At 45.9% G+C, this 26,034-nt stretch overlaps 1 protein-coding gene across 2 annotated transcripts in view; it reads left to right on the top strand.

The window, feature by feature from the left end:
• Positions 1 to 26,034, top strand: part of LOC143185744 (lachesin) — a 193,903-nt gene that overhangs the window by 151,344 nt on the left and 16,525 nt on the right. Inside the window, exons 6-9 of one of the 2 annotated variants that reach the window (XM_076388981.1) lie at positions 5,942 to 6,070; positions 10,886 to 11,170; positions 11,639 to 11,701; positions 19,143 to 19,298. In XM_076388981.1, coding sequence (XP_076245096.1) covers positions 5,942 to 6,070; positions 10,886 to 11,170; positions 11,639 to 11,701; positions 19,143 to 19,298 — 633 coding nt within the window. The remainder of the gene's footprint in view (positions 1 to 5,941; positions 6,071 to 10,885; positions 11,171 to 11,638; positions 11,702 to 19,142; positions 19,299 to 26,034) is intronic. The other variant, XM_076388982.1, reaches the window with a different exon arrangement.

Here is a 26,034-nt window from a genome sequence, read left to right on the forward strand (position 1 = left end):
CTATCATAGACTTCCGCTGCACTCTGCAGCCGCTAGCGAAACCGCGTCGAGCTTCCGTGTGAGTAATTGCTCGGCTATTTTACATCTGCGCGGCAATTCTCGAAAGTTGCGACCAGTGAATTAAGGGGATGAAAGAACTTTTGTTTGCATTTAATTGGGGCAACGGTAAACGGTGCGTTACCGACAACGACTCGCATTAATTACTCCACCGAGAGATGCTTTGAAACGAGAAACAAAAGAGTTGCACACAGCCCCGTTTGAAAGTCTAAAATTGCAAATTAATATTACGAAGTTTACAAGCTGTTGAACAACCAAGTTGATTGTTTTGCAGCGAAAAAAACCAGCAACGCTTTATCGGTTCCTGACCCCAGCCACGAGCAAATCTAATTTGCCGCGGATCAACCGAGTACCTGTGATCCACGCGGAACGATCCATTAAAAAAATGAAGAGTTACAGGGGATGGGGAGCGTGTAAATACGCAGCCGTTCGTCGACAACGCGGGATTAATCCTGGCCAGGCAATATCTATAACACTTCATTTTATTTATTGCGCCTGGTTTGTATTTACACATAAATACCGATGCCTCGGTGTATGCCAATCGTGTCAATATTGTATCGGCGAGCGGCTGGGCGTCGCGACGCTGCGCGCCTCGCAATATCGCGACCGACTATCCATGTAACGTAATTAAATGTCGCGTAATGATTGACGAACCGCTCTGCTCGCTTGCCAGCGATACTACGTTGTCCAAGTGACCTGGCCAGTTACACTCGACAACGTCGAACCTGGACCCTGGGCGGCGACGAAAAAATAAAACCACGCAGACGTATGAAACTAGACACAGAGGGGACGAGCAATGGAAACGTATCGGCGCGTCTTTCATCGGACATCCAGCCGAATTAAGCTTCGCGATTGAAAAGCAGGCTAATTTGTTTACGCTCGTCGACGCGTTCCGCGCGGACAGTTTCACGTCCAATTAGCTGGCGAGCCAATTCTCGCATGAATGTTGCACAATTGGATATACACGGACGCCAACGCGTCGGGACCGTATCGAGATATCATCCTTGATTGCTCGCCGCGCAAACAGAAGAGGGTAGAGGGTGTACTCAAAATATTAGGAGTAGCTACCTAAAAACTGGAGAGAAATTTTTGTTTATTATTTACGTAATCAATTATATAGTCCCCAACCTTTATATTCCTAAATTATCAATTTCTCTTTTGTAAAGATTTGCTGACTTAATCTACTAACCTAAAAACACCTGACAATTTATGAGTATCTCTGTTATTTGACGACGCTCCTGAAACGACTATCACCCCGTAACCCTGTGCCCCGTTCGCGTGCACCACCCACTCCTTCCAATCTCGACTGTTATCGTCTGCACTTAAACATTCGCGAACAGAATAATCAATATTTGAGTATACCACCGAAATTCCCTCTTTACAGGCACGCTTATAATGTTGATTCAGCGTGCACGATACCATCGGGCAAACACGCGGCATGGATATTCGATTGGTCTTTCCTGCGATGTTTATTCGATTGTCGACTGGACTGAACGTTCGTTCGCTATTTATTCGATCCTCGTTTGCCGGCGGATCTCCCCACTTCCCTGGGAGTGGGGTATAAGGCAACGAGGGGGTAGATTTCTAACGAAAGGCTAAACCGAATTTGAGACTGTACACAGTCTTTGATCTCTCCCCAGTCAAATGAAACTGATTCCCCTCCAGTAGGTTTACTGTTTCACCCTTACGACATTTATTTTTCTCTTCCCAAGCAATTTCCACAGACACTTGCTTCACGGCGACCACCGATAGCACACGGTGTCCCATTCGTCTCCGTGGAGAGCAAATAGCCATTAAATCCGAAGCGTTCGCGCGTCCTGCGACCGACTATACAATTCCCCCGTCTATTTCATCGCGGACGGATTCATCGCCTCCGTCCGCCCTCGGAGGCGCTCCTCGACCGCCACCACTCCTCGTTTCCTCTTTCTCCGACCAGTTCCCCTGCTGCGACATCTGCGAAGCCGCGCTCCCGACCACCCAAGCCCCTCTGAAGCTTCATACAAATTCATGAACGACCAGCCTGACCATTTCGCCGAGCTTTCGAGCCGCGCACACGCGACGTCCTCGACTGCACGCGGGCTCCCGCGCCGACTAACGTTATTTCGTGGCCCTTGAGGCCATTTGTTCAGCGGGAACTCGCGACGCCTTTAAACCGTTGAGGATTAATCGCGATTACTTTCAGTTTTACGCTTGCTCCCCACGGAGGAAAAAAGCTGTTTCCTTTCATCTCTGGACAGAGAGCGAGGAAATTAACGGGGGTGGGACAAAGGGGGCTGGGTGTGTAATTAAACTTAGAATCGTATAATTAATCGCTAAATCAAATTTACCGACGCCGAGTGTACGCGAGGAAAGGTACTTAGTCTGGTCGAGTGAAACACGGACAAGCTTTGAATGGAAGAGATTCGTAAGTAGAGAAAGACTAGCTATGGTCAGACCAGGCGGATTTTCAGGGAGTTTCGAAGGTGAGGAATGTTATTGAAGGTGATAGTCTGTCATTGATTCTTGTTTATTATTTTTGTTAGTATTGCTGATATATAGTGGTGCGTTCGATGCTTGGGGTATTTGTTTTTAGTGGAAGAAGGGTGTCGTGGTCAGACACAAGCGAGAATAGATTCCAGTAAGTTTGAATAATATTTTATATATATGACAGGCAGTAAGGAATATTCGTTTATTTTAAAACGTTTCACTAAATGTCACTACTCGCAAACAATAAAAAGTAAAGCAATTTTAATCGAATGACAATTACCTGCTTGAGACATAAAATTCTATCTAAAGTTATGTCAGGGAAGAGACAGACTGAAGCGAATTTTAAATTTTACTTACAAAGCATGCATAATTACTATCCAAGTTATAAATAAACGCTAATTAACTGTTATCCTGTGGTAATAAAATTTCCAAAATCGTGCATTCATCCATTAACAGAAATAAATTAAATGAAAGGAGTGATCAATTATTTCTATCAATTTCTGCTTTTATATACCTGGTTTTCATGAATAACATAGCTCTCAGGTTACGAGAAACTGCACACCAGTAGCACGATAATGAAGTTTCCAGCTGTCGTCGCTCGTCACACAGCATAAAAATTTCGTCGGAACTCTTCTCTCGGAATGGCTATTAACAGCGACCAACTCGATGTATCGATTTGCATCCCAGCTTTGAACGTAGTTGCTGCCTAAACACTCCTGCCGTCAATAGACGAATACATTAATAGCAGATGAAGCAACAACGAAATGAACTCGCAGCCAGAGCCGATATCGTTCTGATGAAAAAAAACTCGCCTCAGTTGTTTGATCGCTCGATGAGTGCGCGTCGAACAATATGTCTATGGAAATTTTCATCCACTGCCGTGGATTAAGCAATTTCTCCTAATACCTCTCAGTATCTACCACTCGAGCTCTATTTACCGATAGTGTAACTTTTCATTTGAAAAATACTTCCACGGGTGCACGATTTCGGTTCATAAAACCGAATAGGTTCCTGAAAAACCCCATAGTCAGGCCTTTTTCCGTCAGATGTACATAGCTACTTAAGTCAATTTACTTTCCTCCGTCATCGGCCCATGAAATCTTCAATGCCCCTCGATACAATCGCGACTCTGAAGCCAGGCAGCGTATCCGTCGGCTCAAGTCGCCGATTTTATTGGCTCGATAAAAGTTCCCGAAAGCACAGCGATATTTTTTCAAGCGAAGGAGAGGAGTGACTGGTGACGGAGGTCGTGAAACGTGACGGACGGTCGCAAAGCGTTATCTCGCGTCAGCTCGTGGCTGGATGCCCCGAAATTCAGCCGTGATCCCTCTCTCAATAATTCGTGGGTATCGATCGAACGCCTTGGCGGACGGTGCTCGACGAGTGTCGGCGTGTCGTGCACGCGGAAAGGCAGTTTGGCAGGGCGCGTGTCTCGTGGAAGAAACATCGCCTGGTCTAATGGCCGACAGGGTTAATCGCGCCTAGGAGGCGAGTAAAGCCAGAATAAACCCGCGGTAAAGATTTATGAACGTGAAGAGGGGAGATCGCTGATTCGCTGCGCTGTCCATCCGTTCTGGGCTCCGTCTGGCGCGTGATTGTTTTCCAAAGAGAGTCGACCAGCCACCACAAATAACAGGCGCTCTGAAATGCTCTAGATGATCTGAAAATTCATGGGAAAGGAACTAGACGCGCTATTGTTCGCCTTGAGGAACTTGGGATCGAGTTTATTTATAAGCTTCCAAAAGTGGATTCGAGAGGTGTCTGTCGTTGAGAGCGATGACAGTGTTCCGAGGGGCGAATCATGATCCGAGTTGATATAAAATTGAAGCGAGTTGGCGTGAAGATTTATGATCGCTAACAAGCTAAGAAGAGGCTAGATCGGATATTGTCGTTCCCTCGGAAGGCCCTCTTCTTTCTTAATTTATCGACTTCCGCCCTCGGTGCTCTCATTAATTATTTTCATGGATAAACGTCGCGAGAAACGAAGCCACCCGAACCATAATCCCCTCAGAAATATCTTTTTCCTGTGTGTGTTTGTATGAGGGTGGAAACGCCCGAGGGAAAATGTATTCTAATAATATTTGATGTTTGAACCCGGAAAAGTACAATCTGTTTGCTTTTACGACTGAGCAAAGATACGATTCGGTGGAAGTAGAGCGAGTCGGTGGCTGGTCAGACAACGCATTATACGGAGGGATCAGGAAAAATGAAATTGAACTGCTTTTCAAAATCGTTGAAATTGTAATACAGTGCCACATTTAAGGTAGCTGCCAGAGACCTGGACACCTTTTCAATTAATGCAGAAAGCATTCGTTTTTTAAAAGAACAATAAAAGCACTTTTTAAGGAAAGAAGAGCTCACTCCCTCTGTAGCACGATATTTCTCCCCTCAGTGGACGAGTTTCTTTCCGAACAAAGAGCTCATTAATTAAAACGTTCCTGCCAGCGTATACATATTTATGAAACGACGCTAATTTTTCCTCTCAAAATACAATTAAACTTGTTATATAAATATACATGTTTTCTATCGCCTCGAATGACATATTTGAACGGGACTAAGGTGGCGTCAACAATGGAACGTAACAGTATTCGAGGTAATGAATAAAGCAAGAAAACAAAACGAACTTCCTCTTTGGAGAAGCGATAGAATCCATTTCCTCGCAACAGCAATTGTAATAATAGTCATGATGACGATAATAATAATTACGAGCCCTGTTAGTAGCTTGGTCCATTGCAACCGAGTACCATTTCTTTTTTGCCTCTTTCCATCTCTCTCTTTTAATTCCCTCTGCATTTCTTGGCTCTCAGCTAGTTTTATATCTTGGATTAAAAGGAAACTACATAAGGGAGGCTTTCAAGCGCCATCTAATCGTGCTCGATGTTAATGCCTCTACAATTGAAGTCATGTAACCCACATAAACTCACTAAAACTTGCCTCGATATCTTTGATCACATCCTAAATATCCTCAACTGTATTTTTTCCCCACTTATTTTATACGACAGTATAGTATTTCTAAAAAATGATTGACCTAAATGATAAAAAGACACCACAACCCTTTTACTTATTAAAAATTTCTCCCACTGTCTAGCACACAAGAAAATAAAAGAAAAAGGTATAAATTGAACGCAACATGACAAAAAAGGGATACAAAAATTCGGCAAACCCATACGTATTGTGTCCACCCGCACTCTTTTTCAGGCTCCCTTTATTTTCCCCACCCATCCCTCTGTTACGATCCGCTCGAAAAAGGGTTTCATTTAACCGGGCCGATAAAGCCTGGGCCAGAAGCAGCGGGTGCTCTCTTCGGAGGATTCTGTTTATACGTTTATGTCGAACACGGACCGTTTGTTTATTCCAACCTGTACTATAGATTCACGCCGGCCGATCGAGCCGAATCAATTTCTGCTTTTGGTTTCAGTGCTCGTGTACGAGGGCGAGCAATTAAACCTGACGAGGATCACGCGGAACGAAATGGGCGCGTACCTCTGCATCGCGACCAATGGCGTGCCGCCCACAGTCAGCAAGCGGATCACCGTCGACGTCGAATGTGAGTGAAACGTTCAAGATACCACGCGTATTATCGTTCGGGGTGCAGGCGCGCGCGCGCCCCTGGAGGAGAAGAGCCACCGTTTGTCCGCTGATACGGCTCGCGTATTTTTCATTTCCCGTTACGCCGAGTATTCGCAAATAAAAGCGTTCCCCCGTGCGCTCTGTCGGCGATACTCCGGGAACCTGGGACCGGCACAAAGCGGCGGAACAAGGAGGGAAAGTATGTTAATTAACGAAGGTGGAAAAATGGGAAAACGCAGCGAGGAGCGGAGTTCCGCTTCTTTCTGGCTTAATAAGTCAAATCGGGAGTAATTAACGAGATCTCTGAAAGCTACGTTCTCGCAGTACTTAATGGTAGAAATACGATTAAGTATGTGGCGGGAGAAACTATTAGAGACGTTCTTCGAGAATACTTTCGGAATTATTGTACTTGTAATCTAGTTAGAATCCATCTTCTCACCATTCACGCAAAAACAGCAACGATTTCTTTCCCGATCGACCCGTCTACCCTTCAACAGGTCCCTGGCCAATATTCCAAATGACTTGCTCGAAAGAAACAGGGAGAAAGAAGTCACCCCCGAAGCGAAATAAAACCCGTCAGCTTGGCCCGCAACGTAGGACGCGAGCAGCAGGTTAAAGTTCACGGGTGAACTCCCGCGAGCGAGATTCGAAACGGAATAGTCGTTCTTCGACGGGGTATTGTTTAAATTTCATTCCATGGACGACGAAGGTGGCTTGTGTAGGTGTCGGAGGAGACAGGGATGGTGAAGGGAAGGGGAGCAGTCGTTGAGCAGATGCGCCGCGACGAGCCACGCCAGTGGAGGAAACCTCGAGGGAAATACCAGCAGCTCGAGGCTCGCGCCACCGTCCCGCAGTTTCTGGTCATTTTTCCCTTTTATGCGTTCCATTCGTTCGTGTCACTCGGCGTGGGACGTGTGCGTGCGTAACGCGACAAGAAGAGTCTAGAGGCCACGGGACAGGCCTGCACCATCCTTTGAATATTTAGAAGGGCGCGGACATATTTTATTTAGACCAGGAAACACTGGCTCCTGCACTCACCCTCGAAGCATCTCGGCTCCGAGCACTTTTGTGCCGCCTCGCGTTCTCGTCTCTGCGAAACGCCGTCTCTGAATAATTTTTATCCGTCTGTCTCCGGGCTTATGAGCTCCTCGATCCTCGAATATTTATCGCGAGGCGTTGTTTATTCACGCAGGGCTTGGCCAACCCTTGTTTTTGATTTTCAACTCGGCGCTGGATCGATCGGGATCTGGCGTGGAAACGATGTTCAGTGTCCTGGGGATACGAAGAATCGAACGGAAGCGCTTTGCGCAGCGCCACAAAGAGACTCGGTCGACGCTCGAGGGGTGAAACTCGATTCTGCCCCTTTGCACGCGATGGTCGAGCTTGTTTCGTTCTACTGCGGTTACAAAAAGAAAATCGAATTACTGTGTGACTAAAACCGCTAGCCTACACTTAAATCTTCTGAACGATTTGTTTCGGGTCAGCTGCCCTTCGAGGGCAGGTCGAGGGGAAGGTTCTCGTCGCTCCTTAATTTTCGGGATATGCGGTACACGAGCAGGGAATATCTTTGTCTACTGGATTTCGCTTGTGCCACTTTGTACACTGACGTATGGCTTCTTTGCATATTATGCTACCAGGGTGGAGGAACCGCGGCCTTTGAGTCGCGAGGGAAGAAAGCATGGGGAAATCTTGGATTCTGCCGTGATCGAGGGACACGCGTTTTCATTGCTTTTATTTCTAGGTAGTTGTTTCATGCGATGGAATTTCATTGTGGAGATGCTCCGAGAGCTCTCTATGGAATTCCATTCCCCTTGGATCTTTGTTTTATCCGACTATTTTCTAAAATAGACTGTTTCTCGAATGTCTTAAAAGAGTGCTTGGAGAACCTTTCTTCTAAATTATCAAAGTTATCTATCGAAATACTACAACACTTCCAAATTACTACTTATTTGAAGTTTGAGCAAGAATGAACCTTGAAATGGTAACTCTTTTATTACAAAACATGTTGGAATGCGATTAATGACAAATGACAACGATTTTGAAGTTTCCATAACTCTTTTAAAAATGTACACGTGGTAAAGAAATAATCGAATGCTGTATTTTTCCCTTCGAAAGCAAAGCGTGATAAAGGGCAATTCATCCTCGCAGGATTACGATCGCGTTCCATACTCATCGAAGCCTCCAGAGAGGCATTATACAAATTCTAACCGAATTCGGACAGGCCAAAGCGACAGTATAAAGGATTCGAGTGATCCTCGAGCATCGCTGGATCGTTTTATTCAATTCCCTTTTCGTTACAGGCATCACTCTTCATGAAATAAAAATAGCAAAGAGGTATCGAGAGTAACCATTACTTCTTTTTAAAAAACACTTCGAAAATCAAATCTACAAATCGTGAAACAGATATCTAAAAGTTGTAAGAAGAATTTCAATTTCAATTCATACCTAAAATAGATGCAATTACGGTTAATTAATGAAGTTAATGCACGCCACAGTAATCCACCGACAATGGGGTGCAGGAGCAAAGGGGGACGAGGGTCATAATTCAAGGTGTCCCCTCGCGAGAACGTGCTTCATCAAGAACGTTGATGAGCCATGCAGAATTCAGCAGGTTGACCTTTCGTGTATCCAGAGTTTATTCCCCTTTTTGTCCCGCAGAAGACACCGAGTGGAGAACGCTCAGAAAAATCCGATTAGTCTCGTTGCTCGGTCGCATGCGATAACTCTGAACTCGAACTAGAACACTGCGTCTCTGCCCAAGTAACTAATGGCATAATACACGAGTTCGGATAATTAAGACGCTGTTTGAGCAGCAAATCCTTTTGAAAACTGGAAAGTTTGTTACACCAGGGAACAAGCTACGTGCTTCCTTTTTTCTTGACTTTTCTTCAAAAGAACTTCGCTCTCAACTTCGAGACCTTGGTCCATCGAGAGTTAAAGAAAGCAAAGAGTACGAACCTTCTCGAAATTAACGAGTCATTTTATTCTCTCGCAATACTTTAAACGTCATCTCTGGCTTTCAATAATTTCTATGGAAAAGCTTTTCAAACTCCAGTCCAAAATACATGAGGAAAATTGGAGAATTAGCTCTAAAACCCTCGTAAACGCATTCGAGTGCACTGTATTGGTAAGCTTAGATTAATTTATACCGCAGCTAATAGCTCAACGGAGCTTGCACGAAGAACAAGAGCTCTCTGCGAGCAGGATGAAGGAGACTCGATGGATGGGAGACATGGATAGAGTCCATGGTGGGAAATCGAGAGAAGTATGCGTTAATTAGGGTCAGCTCTGGCAATTTGTGGATTTGTGGCGAGCCTGATGCATACCGCCGATGGCCACCCTCGAGAGATGCTTGCAACACCGTGCGCTTCGTGTTATTCATCTACGGTTAACCCCGTTCGTTCGCCAGTAGTTTTGTTCTCGTATCTTGTAGGCTTTATGTGGCACAAATCCTCGTCGATTAACTAACCAAGATGGCATACTCTTACTAAAGGTACTCACGAACCACCGATACATTCATATCAATCCTTAATTCTGATAAAATCTTTAAAAAACCAATCTTTTCCTTCGACAATACACTTAAAATTCTAAAAAACTAATAGTAACAAACACTTATCTCAAAAATTGAGAAAAAATACTTTTCGATCCTTTACAAAGTGTTTTATATAAAATTTCTCCCAGGTCCCTGTCCCGCGTCAATGAAACTCGTCTCAGAAAAGGTCAGTCCACGGTGGTTCCTCCCCCGAGGTCAAAAAATCGTCCAATTCGCTTCCATCCCTCGTTGATTGCGTCGTACACTCCCCAGCTGAAGGGCTCCGCATATTCGCCACAAAGTTCCGCCAGAGTTCTATTTATTCCGGTCGAATTAAGTTGCGGATGCTGCTCGTGCTGGTTATTTTCCACGGATGCCAGGTATCCGGGACAGTATTTACATTTGATCAATTCCAGGCGAACGAGAGGACACGCGCCCTCGCTCCCTTTGCCCCCATGGAGAAACTTCGAGCAGGGAAAGTTTTTCACCTGGAACCTCTGGCTGGCGGTCGTGGTCGGGCTCACGAGTCAGAAAATTGTCCCGAAGCAACTCTATTTGCCGCGCCGGGAAACAGGATGGAGACGGGAAGATGGCGCGATTATGTTAAACGACGCCCGCGTTATTGTAGTTCGCCAACTTCTCGTTTCGTTCCGCCCGCGGAATCCTACAGCGCCGCATTAATTTTTCCTCCCCCCCGTCTCTGTCTATCGAACTTTAAATCGAGTCGAGTGGACGGCTTCTTTCACTCGGGACATTGATTCTATTATCGTTATTGGATTCTGAGTTCTTGTTATGGATAAATTATTAAGGAAACCTTCTTCGAAAAGAGTACTCGAGCGTTCTGGAAGGGAAAATTGCCAGAGAAGAAGGGAAAAGAAATGTGTAGGGTTTGTTTCTTGGAAGACCAATTCGAGTTTCGCTATGATGGTAGTAAGCGTGAGGCGCCATTTTCGTGCACGACTTCGACCCCCTTATACGAGCTTACAGAGATGCTACTTATTCCTATCAAATTAAAATAGAAGTATTTGGCTGTTTTTCGCTACGTGGTCTGTTCACATCTGCCTCTAATTAGTTTCGATTCCGACAGGTTGCTGATGAGCTGAAAAGTTCGAGGGGTGACAACGATCCACTTTCTCCATCTTAAAGAAATATGATTCCACTTTTGGCTGATTCTACTTAAATAAACCATACGTCAAATAGAGAATAATTCCATCGAATAAATCCCTTTCTATCTATAACCAACCTTCATTAATGTTAAAGTTTCGCCGATGATCTTCGTGCCGAATCAGCTGGTCGGTGCACCAGCTGGCACCAATGTAACGATCGACTGCCACACGGAAGCTTATCCACGGGCGATGAGCTACTGGTTCCTGGGCGAGGAGATGATACTATCGAACGAGAAGTACACGACGAACATCATGGAGAACAGCTACAGAGCGTACATGAAGCTCACCATCAAGAACCTGCAGGCTGGCGACTTTGGCAACTATCGTTGCATCAGCAAGAACTCGCTGGGCGAGACCGAGGGCTCTATTAGGTTGTACGGTAAGATGACAAACGATTGCCATTGAGCTTCATTCACCTATACCATGAATTTATACACACTTTCGTGCTAGCATTCATGACGCAGCTGCTATTGAAAGCAAATGAAGACAGATTACTTTTTAGTTTCCTCTTATCTGCTTCCAATAATTACAAATATTGAGAAACCATAAACATAAGTGGAATATTAATTCCAAAGTCTTTTGTCTCGTTCTGAGCGTCTTCCCTTTGAATCCACGGGGCGATTCTAAGATTTTGATGAAGACTATAAAATCTAGACGCGATATCCCCCAGCGTGGTGAAGGAGAACGTTTAGCACAACTCGTTTCCTAAAGTATCCCCATTATTGGAGCGAGATCAGTTTGCCATCGCGGCGGTTATTCGAACTAAAACTCACTCGAGTCAAGCGAATCGAGTGGCGAGAGCGCTCAAAGGAGTCGGCCCTTGAAGCTGGATGATTTTTATTTGCAGAAATTCCGAAGCCGTCCGCGGCGCCGAAGGCCACGGAGATCAAGAGCAGCGCCAACAAAGAAGGTGAGAGAACCTCATTGAATATATCGCACTTCGAGCCCCAAGAATCGATATCACGTAGGTCCTCTCCGAACGCTTCCCTCTCTCGTCGAGCTCATTATCCGCATTTTATTTTCAAATCGTGGATCGCCTCAAAGTGCCTCGCATCGCGTTCTCGAGCGATACCTCGCTGCAGAAGAGGTCGCAGGTGCAGCGGTTCGAAAGAAAAACAACGCTGAAATTAAAGCTCCCGCGCTAAACGGCTGAATTAAGCTCGCGTTACCTTAGAACAGATTTTATTCGTGAGGAAAGTGGAAAAGTTTGCCACTGTTCGCTTTGATATAAATCAGCCTTTTATCGTCCCCGCTCGAACGATTATTAAACGGCGAACGAAACAATTCCGCGGAAGATCAAGGGATTCCTTTGCTGGCTCGAACAATGGAGTCTATCGGCTCGCCTGTATCGATTCACGCTTGGTTAAAACACGGGAAGAGGGTTGGCTCCATTTGTTTGGAAAGATACGTTTTGCCTCGGGCAAATGTCCTCACGTCTCGCTTCCCTATCCCGGCTAAGTCTCTCTTTGATTTGCGCGTTCGATCTTCCTGTCACCCTCTCGAGTGCAACAGGAAGTCTTAGCCAGGTATACATGATCGTCGACAACAGGTGGGAGAAAATTTAAGGAGTTATTTTGCCTGCTATCATCGGGTGAATTTCAAGAGTAACAGAATGATAAATTGTAAGAAATTGAATATATCGTGAAAGGCAAAACCAGGGTCAAGCATGAGAATTAGTACATATAGTTGAATTAGAAATATAGCGTGATCGCAAAATTCTTAGACACCTAATGCTTTAAAATTCCAGGAAAAAGTAGTTTTTGTGGGCCCTGATTCAATCACAGTTGAGCGATTATTATCGAAAATAGGAAATTTATCTAGAATTAAACTTGTATAATTTTCTCGCTTCGTTCTCTCAATATTTTTCGACGGTAATTACATGGATAATGAATTTATAATAGAATAGAACACAGTAAATGAATAATGCATTATCGAGCTAATTAAAAATTAAAAAACAAAGCGTCTACTAATTTCCATTTGGATCATGTAGAATCATTTCCAAAAATTTTCTCTCTCCCATTTATCGACTCCCATAGCACTGCAAAATATCGTAGAAACAGGGAAGAATACACGAATCAATCGGCTCCATATCACTAACTTACTTAATTAAGCTTACTCTACTAGAAAACGATCCTCGAATACTGAAAGTTCAAAATCGCCAATTGATATAAGCGGATACACCCCCTTCGAAAGCTTCATTCTACCAGTTAGAACTCTCTCTTCGTTGCCATGAACCCATTAACAAATGACTCTTGACCGAAAGACGAATTTCCAGCGAGAGGGAACCACCCCTGGATGACCAATTTACGTGCGTGGCGTGTTTCTCGAGCACGCTCAGGCTCTCGAACGTAATCTTTAGGCAAGGAGGGCAAGAGCAGTATCTGCACATTGCGGGGTGTATTATTAAAGCAGCGCGAATAACTTGGGCGGATGCCTAGGTCAGGTCCCCGTGGCACTGGCCTGGTGTTCTCCTGCAGCGAAACCAATCTCAATATACTGCATTATTAACGCCATACAAGGCTCGGCCACGACGGTATTACTGCCATTAAGCTTCGCAATTTTACCTCGCAGCCTTACCTGCCCAGTAGCTCGGATTATTGTTGTATCGCGCAGGTTTCACCGTGCCCTTTCATTGGGGTAATTGCGAGCCATGGATTTCCACTTGGGACACAGGGATCCTTGTTCCCTGATTTTTTCCCTTCACTCCTCGGCCCTGAATAGCGAACAGCTTCGATTGTTCCGCTTCGAGGCGTAACTCTAAAACTGTCTTCGGCGGGATGCTCGCGTCAGAATAATTGTTTCGCGAATGGGGCTTAACTGGGGCAAGCAGAGGCCTTTGGCTGCCTTGATTTCCTCTTTGGAGCTGAGTAAATGGGGTTCCCCTGTAACGATCGCGATAGCTAAGTACCCGCTGAGTGATTAAAAAAGATCTCGAGCTAGTATATTCTGTGATGAAGTGTTTCCTAGGATAGTTGTTTTGTTGTTAAGTAGCGTTTTTTGAGCCGCTGATGTCCTGAGGTCAACGGGGAGAACAAGACGAAATGGACTCGCGTAATGGCTCTCTCGAACAGGAGTCTCGGGCATGTTTCCTCCACGCAACTGCTGCACGGTAATACGCGAAACAGATGATTGACTGCGTAGCTGCGGGAAATTTTCGTGAAATCGGCCAGTGGCCCATGTTCGTCGCCTTCCCGCCTCGAAATCAATCTTAATATTACGGAGTTATTAATGACCCGGCCATAGCGAGCAATAACTCACCGACAGGACGTTAAGCGCCACCGAACAGTTTCCAATGGGACCAGCTTCCGCCCTATCTGGCCAGATAAGATTCGACCGGGAAGTTAGACCTTCGAATTTGACATATTGATCGACGTGCTCGTAACGAGAGATTCGTATGGCAAGGAGAACCAAGGGATAGCTGACGATTTCAATCGAAAATAGAAATTGATGGTGTCATAGATTTTGCAAAAGGCTGCATCGCCAGACTCCTTTGAAGTGGATATCGCAGCGGTTTCAACGCAGTGGCCTTCGAAGAATATTTTAATTTTATATCGCGGCGTTACGTCGACGGCTTAACTGGTGACCCAATTAAACGCATTTAAAATTCAATTACCGGTATCCTGGCGTTGAGGATCGGGGACAAGCGAGCCAAATTGCATTGTTGACAGATTTCTGACCAGCTCGTTATTGAGCAGCGGGAAAATCGCGAAGTTATTCGACCGATGAAACCAGTGATCCTACACGCGAAACGTTCGTGCTCGTAATTTAAACTTTGACCTCCCCCTTTATCTTTGAACGGTGAAAAAACGAGGCGAATCTACTCTGCAGACCACATATAAACTATAATAGACATCCCAGAGCAAATTGGTAGATTCTTATTACACATTTCGCCCGCAAGGTGGAAGTAGCTCGAAAATCTCGACAGCGCCAGCCCGTTATTTACACGAGCTTATAACTCGTTAAACACGCTCCTAAATCTTCCTTTCAAAAAGCAAACTTTACGATCGCCTGAAATTCTCTCGCCCAGCCACCGTTCCTCCCCTCTTCACCCCCACCGTACGCTGCAGCTCGTTCTTGCCGAAGGGTTGGGATTAGCCTCTTGAGAATATACGATATTTAATAATGCCTCGACACACTAGTTGCCTCTCGGGACACCCATCGATCCTAGCGGCCGTAATTAATTATCGCCGAGCAAGGAGGCCGGAATTATTTCTGGCATTAGCCTCTGGGCTTCGAGGCATCCTTCTATCCCTGCCATCGACCTTTCCACAGAGAAGATCATTTATCGAGCCGACGACGTAGACACCTGTACGATGCTCGAAGAATGGTTGGGATCGCTGAAAATTTCTTTCAAGAATTTGTCTTAGGAATTCGTTCTTACGCTGGAACTCGTGGTTAAATTTTTCATCGCACGTTCGCTTCTACCGTAGTAAGAAGAAGAAAAACTGAGGAAGAATATACGAAATTCTTCGCGCAAGATCAATCAAGTTTTAACTCTTGTCTACATGCGTAATCCCAAAGTCAGCTTGTCGAAATAAAAATACTGTTTTCACTCGGCACCGAATGCATATCCAGCATTAGCTCCCAGGACACGTCGGCTCGTTCAGCGCATCTCAATTGATACGAAAGCCCGCGTACATATAAAATCGAGTCCCACTGAAATTGCCTCTGGGTTCGAACCGTCCGAATTAAATTGCTTCCGAAAGATATCTGGCCTGTTCACGAATTTCATCTCGCGGTTCTCCCTATTGGAACGGGAATTAATTCCGCGGATCTAGCCAGCGATCTCTTAATTCAGCTGGCAGGCCGTTTAATAAGCACACAACGAACACAAAGGGTTACCTCGAAGGAAGGGGGAAACGTTGACCCGTCCATTTCCCGCGGTCCAAGTTTTCCATTTAAAGGCCGTCTGCGCGGCGCGCTGGCAACAGCGAAACTACCCTCTGCCTCGGGATAAAACCGAGATCCGCGATTACCCCCTCGAAACGGATTCCTCTTTCGCGGTGGATGCGCTCGCGAGGTGCCGCCGCGTTGCCCTTAAATTTTCGCCAAGTTATACCGAAACTTTCGGGGGAGCGAGGCAGCAGGAGGGGTGGAAAGGGGGATGAAATAGGAGGCTGGTCGCGATTGCCCCGCGGAAAGGTAACACCCTATACAGGGGCGGTCTTTGTACACAGGGGCGCGAGAATATGCCCCGTATTCTTAGCGGGAAGATGGTAGCTCAGGGCCGGCCATATTGTTAGCAACGGAAAGGGACGCGACGAGGAGGGAGGAATGGCTGCAAAGGCTACGAAACAAAGTTTTCCAGGCGTATTTAAACTTTTATTCGAAAACTTTTTAGTAGCTCCCGCTGTCATCGTCCCAGGTCGCTCGCTACACGGTCCAAAGGGTCGCTTGTTTGCAAACCGGAAAGGGGCAGGAGACGTGGAGGAAGAGACAACAGGTCGCGAGGGCGGATATCCGCGGAGGGTTTAAGGGTATCGGGGACCTCGGAAGGGAATTAATCGAGCGGATGTCGCTTAAGACGCCACCAGCCCTGTTTATTTTCAGACGTTTCTACCGAGCCTTGAAGGACTTCCTCGCCGCGAGAGTTTCGGAAGAGTTTTAATTATTCCTTACCTACTCCGGTCGGCGGCTACTCTGAGATGCTTTTTGGGGAATTGTTAACGAGCCGAGGAACAGTTTACGATATCTTTCCCAACGTTTGTATTAGTAGAAGTCTGGTAGAGCTTGATTCATTAATTGAGTAGCAGTGAGTCACCTACAAACACGTGTACTTGACTGCAAGTGTAGTACTTGAGAACTATTACAGCAAAGAATGTGGAAGTAGTAAAAGTAATAAATGATTGATTAGAAACACTCTTATCTAAAAGTAGAATCTCCTTGCACTGCACTCTACACGTACAACGTAGAAATCCATTTATTAGTAACACGAGAACGTCTAAAATCTCTGATCGATTAGAGCATTAGAAGGTATTATACACATTTTGCAGGCATTTGTTGCAATTGTTGCTGACTTTCCGCGGAAACTCGTGGCGTTATACAATGGAACGGCACACGTGGGACCCGCTTGAATATTCCACACGATTATGCTCGTCGGAAATAAGTGGGTGAACCGTCTTACACGGTCGCAACTGTCTATAAAGGGTAACGGTATATATTACAGTATACGGGTCCCGCGTCGAGCATGAATTCGAATTGCCCCTTCGTTTGATGCAAACTACACTGACTTACACTCTCGAAGTTTCAATCTGTGCGCGCGGAGATTGTTCCAAACTGCTTCTCGATAAAAGAACTCAATATTCGACCTATTCTACCTAACCCTGCAGCTTAAGGATGAATGGGTGCCTGTGAGACTACTTAAGCAAACAAAAACATTCTCCTCGATACAGAATTTCTTTTGCCTCGATTACACGTTTGATCGTCACCCTCCACATACAACATTATAAAAGCTCCCAGCGTATAAATTTCGCGGAGTAATGGACATATTTGTACAAGATTGTGAAGTAGAGGGTAGGTCAGGTCGGAAGTAGTTAGGAAGTCGATGGAACTCGGGACAAGTTGGAAAATTAAGGGGGCTCGATTCAAAAAAAGTTCAAGTATCGAAACGCTTGAGTTCCAGCAAAGTTCGGGAAACCCCAGGTCCTTAAAGAAGTTCAAGTTTCAAGCGGTTCGAGGACCGTATTTCACCCAACTGAACTTTAAATCCTCGCAAAGGGGCTCGAGGATCCCCGGGCATGTTCAACTCGAAGGAATTTCAAGTTCACTCGTATCCATTTACCTCCAGTCCAAACACAAGAATACTTTCGATACTGCGAATCATTTATGCGCGCTTCTCCGTACGTTTCACCCATTCCCCTTCCTGCGGTCAAAGCGAACAGCGGCTGAACTCGACGAGCTCTCAAAGTGCAATCGTGCCCGTTTCGAAACGATTTAACTTCGACCCGCGCCAACTACGATTATAACGACGAAGGGGGAAGAAACGAAAATCCACTTGAGCGCGAAACACTTGAAATCGCTCGATTCGACACGATCGAACCGAGTTCTTTGTGCCCTGCTTTTTCCCCACGCGATCCCTCCACCCTCGCGGAGAGGGCGGGGGAGCAGTTCAATGGAACGTCCGCTAGTATTGAACGCAACAAGTTGAACTTGGCTCGTTTTCAAAGAAGCTGCCGGAATTCATCAAACCACTGCCGCGCCCGAGTGTGGCCGTTTTCAACGCGTCCACTCGAAACACACCAGTGTCTAAGCGCGTTCAGATCGAGGACGCTTCTACTGTTGTTTCTCTTCGAGACCCCCGACACCTCTATCCATTCGTTTCTCACACCCTCGGGGGGCACTTTCAAAGCAAACGTCGGTAATATGCAGTGGGTAAAAGAAGGTATACTTGTTTATTGGGTGTTCGATGCGGGGGTAATAGTTGTTTTCTCGATTACGTAGGGATGAGGATAATGTAGTATCGCGTAAAAAGAACGGACGGATCGGTTTAAAAGGAATTTCACGTTGCGAAAATGGAAATTACAAAGTTAGAGGTAAACGGGGCGGATTATCAGGTGGAGTAGAGTTAGCTCGAGGTAGTTTCACAGTTTTCAAACTTTAAGTCCCTCTCGAGTGCACTCCGGCAGCCGCTCGATGATAGCCCTCTTAACACATTTTTACAAAGTTCCCTCGACCCAAGGGCCTTCGAAGTCTTGTTGGATCAGTTTGGCCGATACCCGCCCTAAAATTTTCCCAAATTATACCCTCGCTTTTACAGAAGTTGCAGTGATTAACGGTTCCCATCCAACTCGAAATTCAATCGCTCGGAAACGTTAAGTCGACTCGAATAAATTCCCCGAATTTCAAAGAAGTTTGTTCCTGCTGTTCAGTAAAAACGTTTTATACCACTCTCTCGTAGCTTGTAAATAATTGTAAATACCTTTCCGCGAATCCCATAAGGAGAGATCTAATCCAGACTTCCATGGGGACCCAGCGCCAGGTCAATTACAAAACACTCTTCCGCGGTAAACAAAATTGAAGACCCTTTCTGCTCGACTAAATAGAGAAAAAGCCCGAGCAGCCGCTTACTTACGATCTTGCCGAATGAAATTTCCACGGTTAGGTAACGAGCGCGCAGCTGCGCGAGATTCAATTAAAGAAACAGAGGGGCTCGCGGCACGCTCGGTGCGCGGGCTGACCGCGAAATCTGCGACCGTGTGGCCTCGCGTGGTGTGGAATAGCGCGTGGGATCGACAGGGACGTCGAACAGCGTGAGAGGGGGACCGAGGTGGGAGGGATGGAGAGGGGAACGGAAGCAAACGGAGAGAGCGCCTGGTGCGGGGTAGATGAGAAAGGTCCTAATCTATTTTCAGGACGACCGAGCACGCCGTCACCAGCAAAAAGGCCGACCACCGTGTGGCCCTCCTCGTACAACACCCACTATACGAAAAGGACAGAGAGGCCGCCTCCCCCGAGCGAGGAGAGGGTCGAGAGGCCAGAGCAGAAGCTACGTGGTGGCCAGAACACAGGTGAGGCTTGCATTCTCTCATCTGGCCTTCCCTCTCCCGCGCTCTTTCTTCCGTTTCTCTGTCTCTCTGTGTTTTCCTCTCGTTTTCCTCCCTGCCACTTCTACCTGCACAGACACACGCGCGCGCGCGCGCGCGCGTCGATTCTTTTCGCGGGACGGATGCTCCTCGAACGCGGTCTCGCCGCTATTATCATGCGCTATTCTGCACCATGCACCACGCGAGCACTGGCGAGATCAATCTTTGGAGAGCCTGCTACGTGATACCAGGGAGATAGGGTAGCGAAGGGTGGCGAAAGAGAGAGGGGCGAGCTTGCCAGGGACGTATTTTGATAAAACTTTGCGTATTTGTGGAGCAGGGAAAATCGAGATACTTTCTTTCTGCGGACGTAGAATTTCAGGGGACAAAGTTTTAAGGGTTGTATAACCCACCCCTCTAAAAACCTAATGCGCTCCCTAGTTTCCCTGCTCCACGAATATGCGAACTTTCGCCGAAATAGAACCGCGGGAATAATTTAGCAAAACCGCGATGCGTCTTGTCATCAGCTCTCTCGCGTTGTGAAGTCATTTTGCTCCCCTTTGTTGCAGCGTCTCGCCTCTCGCGAAACGAACACCTCCGACTTGTTAATCGACCGGGAGATAACTGGACGCGGAAATTTAATAAATATGCACCCGCGAAAGAAACAAATATGCTATTACAGCGCGCCGCTGTAAGCAAAGCTGCACCACGAATATAATTTACCCACGCGTTTCAAAATTACAGAGGCTCCCTTAGCGCAACTCGCGTTTAAAACACTCTTAGAGGGAGCGAGAGAAGTTGGAAGGGTGAAGGGGCGGGAAACAGCCGCGTGGCTGACCCCGACCGGCCTTCTCCCCTTTTTTCTCATTTACGCAAATAAGATCTCGCCCTGCCTTCTTTACGAGCTAAAAAACTGCGCGAGCGTAATCGCGAACGGGGTAATTCGGCCACTAGAGGATTTAAACAGCCCGGGAAAATGTTCTCCCTTCGTTAATGAAATGTTCCTATTCACCCTCTTAAAGTCTAAACCATTCTTCGTTTGACTCGTTTCAATGAAAATAATAACTATTTCAACCTATGCTCGTGAAACGATTCCGTTCGCTGGATCCTATAGAATCTCTCAGTTATCGATCGCGATCGTCGATTCCAAGAAAGTGATTCGAACACTTTTGAGAGGTGATGAACAGATACTATTCGTGCCCCACGAGAAGTCCCTTCAAAAGCATTGCCCTTAATACTTTCCAGGGGACTTCTGATGGGACAGAAATAGTACTTAAGACAGGGAGGTAGAGTAGGACAAGATCGGGACGTTTTGATGAAGCAGAGAATAGACGAATGGATCGTTAACAAGATAACGAGCTTTAGCGAAATGGCCCGGGAAGCCATTCCGCGGGCGGTGGCATTAAATTCAAACCGGAAACATGGCCTGACCGAATGAAGCCCTTAATAAGACATTTAGTCCTTAATGAGCAATGTAAGGCACGGTATTTATCTTAATAGCCAATGAATAAAACGATACGTTTGCCTCGTGATCATTTACGTCCCCCTACCTCAATCTGGACAGCTTTATTTCCACGCCCAGGAAGATTCGTCGAGCTTCCTGATTACATTTCCCCTTGCACGCCCCCTCTACGTTTCCATTTGCACGGACAGACACTATTTTCAGGTCTGCCTTCTAGCTTTAAATCGGCGCGCACACTGTGATCTCTCAGCTTTTATATCGGCCCGCCTGTCGCTTTTGCCATTTCCATTTCTGCCTGGATCAATACGCACACCGTCAGTTTCTAATTTCGCAGAGAATCAGTGTCGTTATTCAATTTTACAGTGACAATCTTGACAGGCTTCGCAGAAGTCGTCAATGAATAATAAGTAATATATGATAGACGCATAAGGAAGTTAGACTTGTGGTGTCACTGAAATTCTGAAAATATCTTCCTCGAGTCGAGGACACTGGACTCTCTCGATTCGTTTGGTCACAGGAATATTTAAATCGAGAGGGAAGGGGCAAGGGTCGTTGAAACATTTACCGTTTCGTTGTCGCGATACAAATGGCCCCGCGCTCCACCGTCCATAAAGTATTCTCGAGGGTGTTATCGCGTGGCGATCCGTGTCACCGGTGAAGCATCGTTCCTGCCGTTTCCCATTCATTTTCATTCATTAACGGCCGTTAGCGGCGCGATATTTTACCCTAGCCCCGGAGAAAAATCAACGAACCCCTCCCCTCGACGGAAATCTGTCAATTAGCCGGCAACTTTCCGCGCATTAACGTCGACTGGACCCATTGCGCGTCGCTCCTCGGAAATCCTGCACAACTGATGGCCGAATTCGTTATTTGGAAGCCCACGATGCTTGCGGAATTACCTTACTGTGATCGAACTTGTTGCATCCCTGGATAGATGTTGAGAAACCTCTTAAAGGTTTCAAATCGGCAGTGAAGGTGATAACATTAAGAAAGAAAATTATACGGGAACGGGTTAACTAATTAACGCAGCACGATATTAAAGGAGCGAATCACTTATATAGAGTTCAGATAGCAATTAAAGTATTTTCAAAACGAAATCAGGAATTAAAGTACTCCACCGCTAGTCCAAGTATCATTATAGCAGATTTGTCTGACCAAAACGAAATCATTTCACTGGGAACGAGACACACTTGGGTAAGATCGATTGTCCAGCGTTTCGACCACATGTTACCGAGAAAATGTGAGGGAAAATTCCGCGTTGAGACAAAGTCATGGGGGCATATTTCTGTGTAAGGGTGAGAAAGCTTGAACGAAAGTCAGTGGTCACGTACTTGAAAGAGTGTGAGAGCGATTGCTGGACGTATCTAACGTGAAACGTGCAAAAGCCGAGCCCAGAAACGACGAAGTTCGATAAACGGGTGTAAACTTGGAAATATTTTCCTCCATGACGGAAGGATCTGTTTCGATCTACGTCCGCTATTCGCTTTATACAAGAATTATTCTTGTAGCGAGTCGAACGATTGCTTCCTAAATTTGTTTCAAGGGAAAAAATTGTTCAAAGAAATTATGGCATAGAAAATTTTTGGGCAAAAATCGACCAACTTTGACTGACGATAACTCCGCGAAAAATTATCGTAGAATAATGATTTTTCTTTTAAATTATAGCTTGAAGTCTCTACTTTAAGGTACTATGTCTCTATTTTAAGTTTAATGCACTCTTACCACTGTAACCCCTTAAATCTGAAGGCATGTTTTCACATTGAAAATGGTAAAGTTTAATGAGATGCATGGACTTGCAAAAATTTTTTTCGGGGATATCATTCACAGTAGCATAAAGCTCGAACCTTCCCCTTTAACATAAAAAAAAGATCAAGTCGCTACGATTTTTTTTGGCAAAGTTACAGTACTTTAAAATAGCCCTTGCATTTTTGTCATATACCACTATTATTGGCACTACCCCATAAATGCAGGGGCTACTTTAAAGTACTGTAACTTTGCGAAAAAAAATCGTAGCGACTTGATCTTTTTTTTATGTTAAAGGGGAAGGTTCGAACTTTATGCTACTGCAAACAGCATCTCTAAAAAAAATTTCGGCAAGTCCGTGCATCCTGTCAAAATTTACAATTTTCAATGTGAAAACATACCTTCAGATTTAAGAGGTTACAGTGATAGGAGTGCACTAAAGTTAAAATAAAGGTATAGTCCCTTAAAATAAAGACTTCAGGCTTTAATTTAAAAGAAAAATCACGATCCTACAATGATTTTTCACGGAGTTGTCGTTAGTTAAAGTTGGTCAATTTTTGCCCAAAATTTTTCTATATCATACTTTTTTTCAACAGCGATATGTGTAGTAGACCACCTATGTCACTCAACGTGGCATACTAACTAAACCACAATTGCAACGAAACCTTCTTCTGAAAACAGTATCGAAAGAATACAAAACAAGAGCATTTGAGTCGCCAATGCAACGAAGTGTATTAAAGCTGCAACAATGCGCTCCGAGCGTGGCTCTTTACACCTCTCGAAACGACATGCTCGTCTAGCTTTAATGCGTTTCCTTTGGCCAGCAGTTGTTACATTTTCCCTCTGCCCCTTCCCCGTGAATATCTAATCTAATAAAATAGTAAAATAAGTCCGGAGCGAAGAGGTCGTTACCCAGGAAACACGTGCGATTCCACCGACCTTCTTGCAACTAACTGCAGACGTTGCGAAAGAGAGAACCTGGCGCCCTTCCGAAGAGGATCTTAAACGGTGTCAGAAATTGAATTGATTTTTAATGGCCAAACGAATTAGGGAAGCTGAAAATAGAAGTCTCGAGTATGCATTGTAAAATTTAATCGCTTCCCTGGATCTCGAGTATCTAACGGTTAGTCTATCTCAATGTTTTATGTTTGAAGCAATATCGAGTTTTGATAACCCATGTAAAATGTAGTATGTTTTATTAGAAATGGATCTCAATTTCATGTCCTATTACCAATGATTAATAATTACCATGGAGTGCAGAGAATCTCTGCAATCACTACCCGTGCTACAGAAGTTCGTCTGACCTTTAAGGAATCTTCTACTTCACTGTCGAAGAAATCTGGAACCTCGGGGTCATTAAGCCCCGCCAATCGAAGACTCTCCACTGCAACCATACATCCTACGTCCTGTCCTCCCAATCAGCCGACGCACCCACCCTTTAAGGGAGGTAATGCAAATTTTTCCGCCCAGCTATGATTCTTACACCTCCCCCCAGCGTTGCAGCAGGAGATGCTAACTGTTAGCTACTGTTATTCTCCCCTAAGTAGAGCTTCGAAACCCGCGCTGCGTCGAAGATAGAGGGTCGCGGCAGTGTAGCCGCCCTTCTGAAATATGCATGGCCATCCCTTAGTACGTTTAGTAGGAAATTACGTAGGAACAACACGCGCGGCCTCTATAGCGCGCCGTTAATATTAACTACACCCCTCTCAGGCATTATCCCAGGGGTAGTGGAAACGAGGCGTAGCCACCTGCTGGCGGTGGTTTGCGCTTTTAGGGCATTACTTGAGGGCCGCATCCACGGGGGTGGATGCGGAATCGGGGTGAGCACGAAGCTACCTTGTCGCGATCCCTCGAAAGCCAAACGCAATTTTGCCGTGATCGATAATTAGTCAACAAATGGCGGCCTTTTCCGCGGCCAATCGTGCCCCTCCTAACGAAATGTAATTGAAGACCACGAGCGTGCGGCGAATCGTAAACGTCTGTGAGACGCTGGTGAACTAGGGAGAGGAGAAGACGTATGGAAGGATGGATGGTCGACGAACAGAGAATAGCGAAGAGGGCGAGAGATTGTTCTTAGCTGTCGATTGATAGAGTTACGTGGGGGTGAATCGGGGGTGCCAGTTTATCGTAATGGATTAATTAATACCCGAATTCTGGACCTTTGTCTGTGATTGAGGGCATCCCGCGTGGGAGTTGCACGTTGCCAAGAGGGAAAGAGAGACATAACAGCGGGAGTTGAAGTTTCGTGGACAAGCTGAAGCCGGTAGTCGGGGAGGAATACGAAAATGTCTATTGACACGAAGTTCCAGCGTGGCAATTGGGGGCTCCTAACGAACGTGACTAGCTTACGAGCGAAAACGCGAGGAAGACGTTACGTTATCGGCCACCATCCACGCAAAATGCCCCCGCGCACGCGAAACATCTCCCAACGAACACTTTAATTGCGCCATTCCACGCGAAGAGACTTTAAATAACTTGTTGCAGATTGGTCGATATAACAACGCGAACGTTCGCCGCGTAAAGTAGGACGAAAGTGAGCAGCGCGTCGGTATCTCTAGAAGTCTATCCACTTGAAGCGTGCTGCATCGGAAACAATGCGCGAAAAGATGGCGCTTTTACGCGGAACGACCGAGTCTTATTCGAACGTTTTCCAGGAAAATTCGTCGCCCGCAATTTGCCGTTTCTGTACGGGAATCTATTAAATTGACATGGCAATTCTGCCTTAACTACTATACCGAACACATTTGCATGCATACAATCGCGAAACGCAGAAATTTCTGCTGTGCTCATTCAAGGGCTCAATTACGCCTCCCCTAAAAGGAAGAGAATTCCATAGGAAAGAATTCGAAACGGAAAAGCAGGAAATAAGGTATCCACAGTAGAAGCATGCAGCAATTTCCATCGGTATCGCGAAAACCCCCATTCGTGGTATCGAAGAAAAAGCATTAGCGCTTCAGCACACAGTCGCGTCTAATCCACGAAACGCAATGCAATCTCACGAGCGGTTGATGCTGCTAATGACTGCTACCAGGCGAGCCCTGTTCCTTGGAATTCCGTGGACATTCGCTGGGCGCTAAGCCTCCAACAAGAAGCGCTTCCTGCACGTGCAAGCCCACATTGATCGCCCAGTCCAATCTCGATTCTCCCGCGCTCTTACCGTTAACACCGGTTGACCTACGATACGCTCCGCCTTCTTGCTCCACCGTGCTCCCTGGAAGGAAATTCCCCAGCTGCAGGAACGTGCAAACAACTGGATTTCGCGTTTCAACCAGCTCGTAATCCGAAGTGCACTCGGCGCAGGCGAAACTTTCAATTCCACTCAAGCCATCGCGCGAAATTAATATTCTGCGGTTGGTTCTTCGTCTGCCTGGAGAAATCGTTCACCACAAAGAATCAAGAAATCTCCAGGAACTCGCGGAGAACCGCTTTACTTCCTCGAACGTCGAACCCCTGCGCAGTTTCGAGGCGCGTAACTTCGCTCAGCTCGCAATTCCGCAATCGCGTTTCCTGGAGCTC

The sequence above is a fragment of the Calliopsis andreniformis genome, chromosome 12, assembly GCF_051401765.1.
Source record: "Calliopsis andreniformis isolate RMS-2024a chromosome 12, iyCalAndr_principal, whole genome shotgun sequence".
NCBI lineage: Eukaryota > Metazoa > Arthropoda > Insecta > Hymenoptera > Andrenidae > Calliopsis > Calliopsis andreniformis.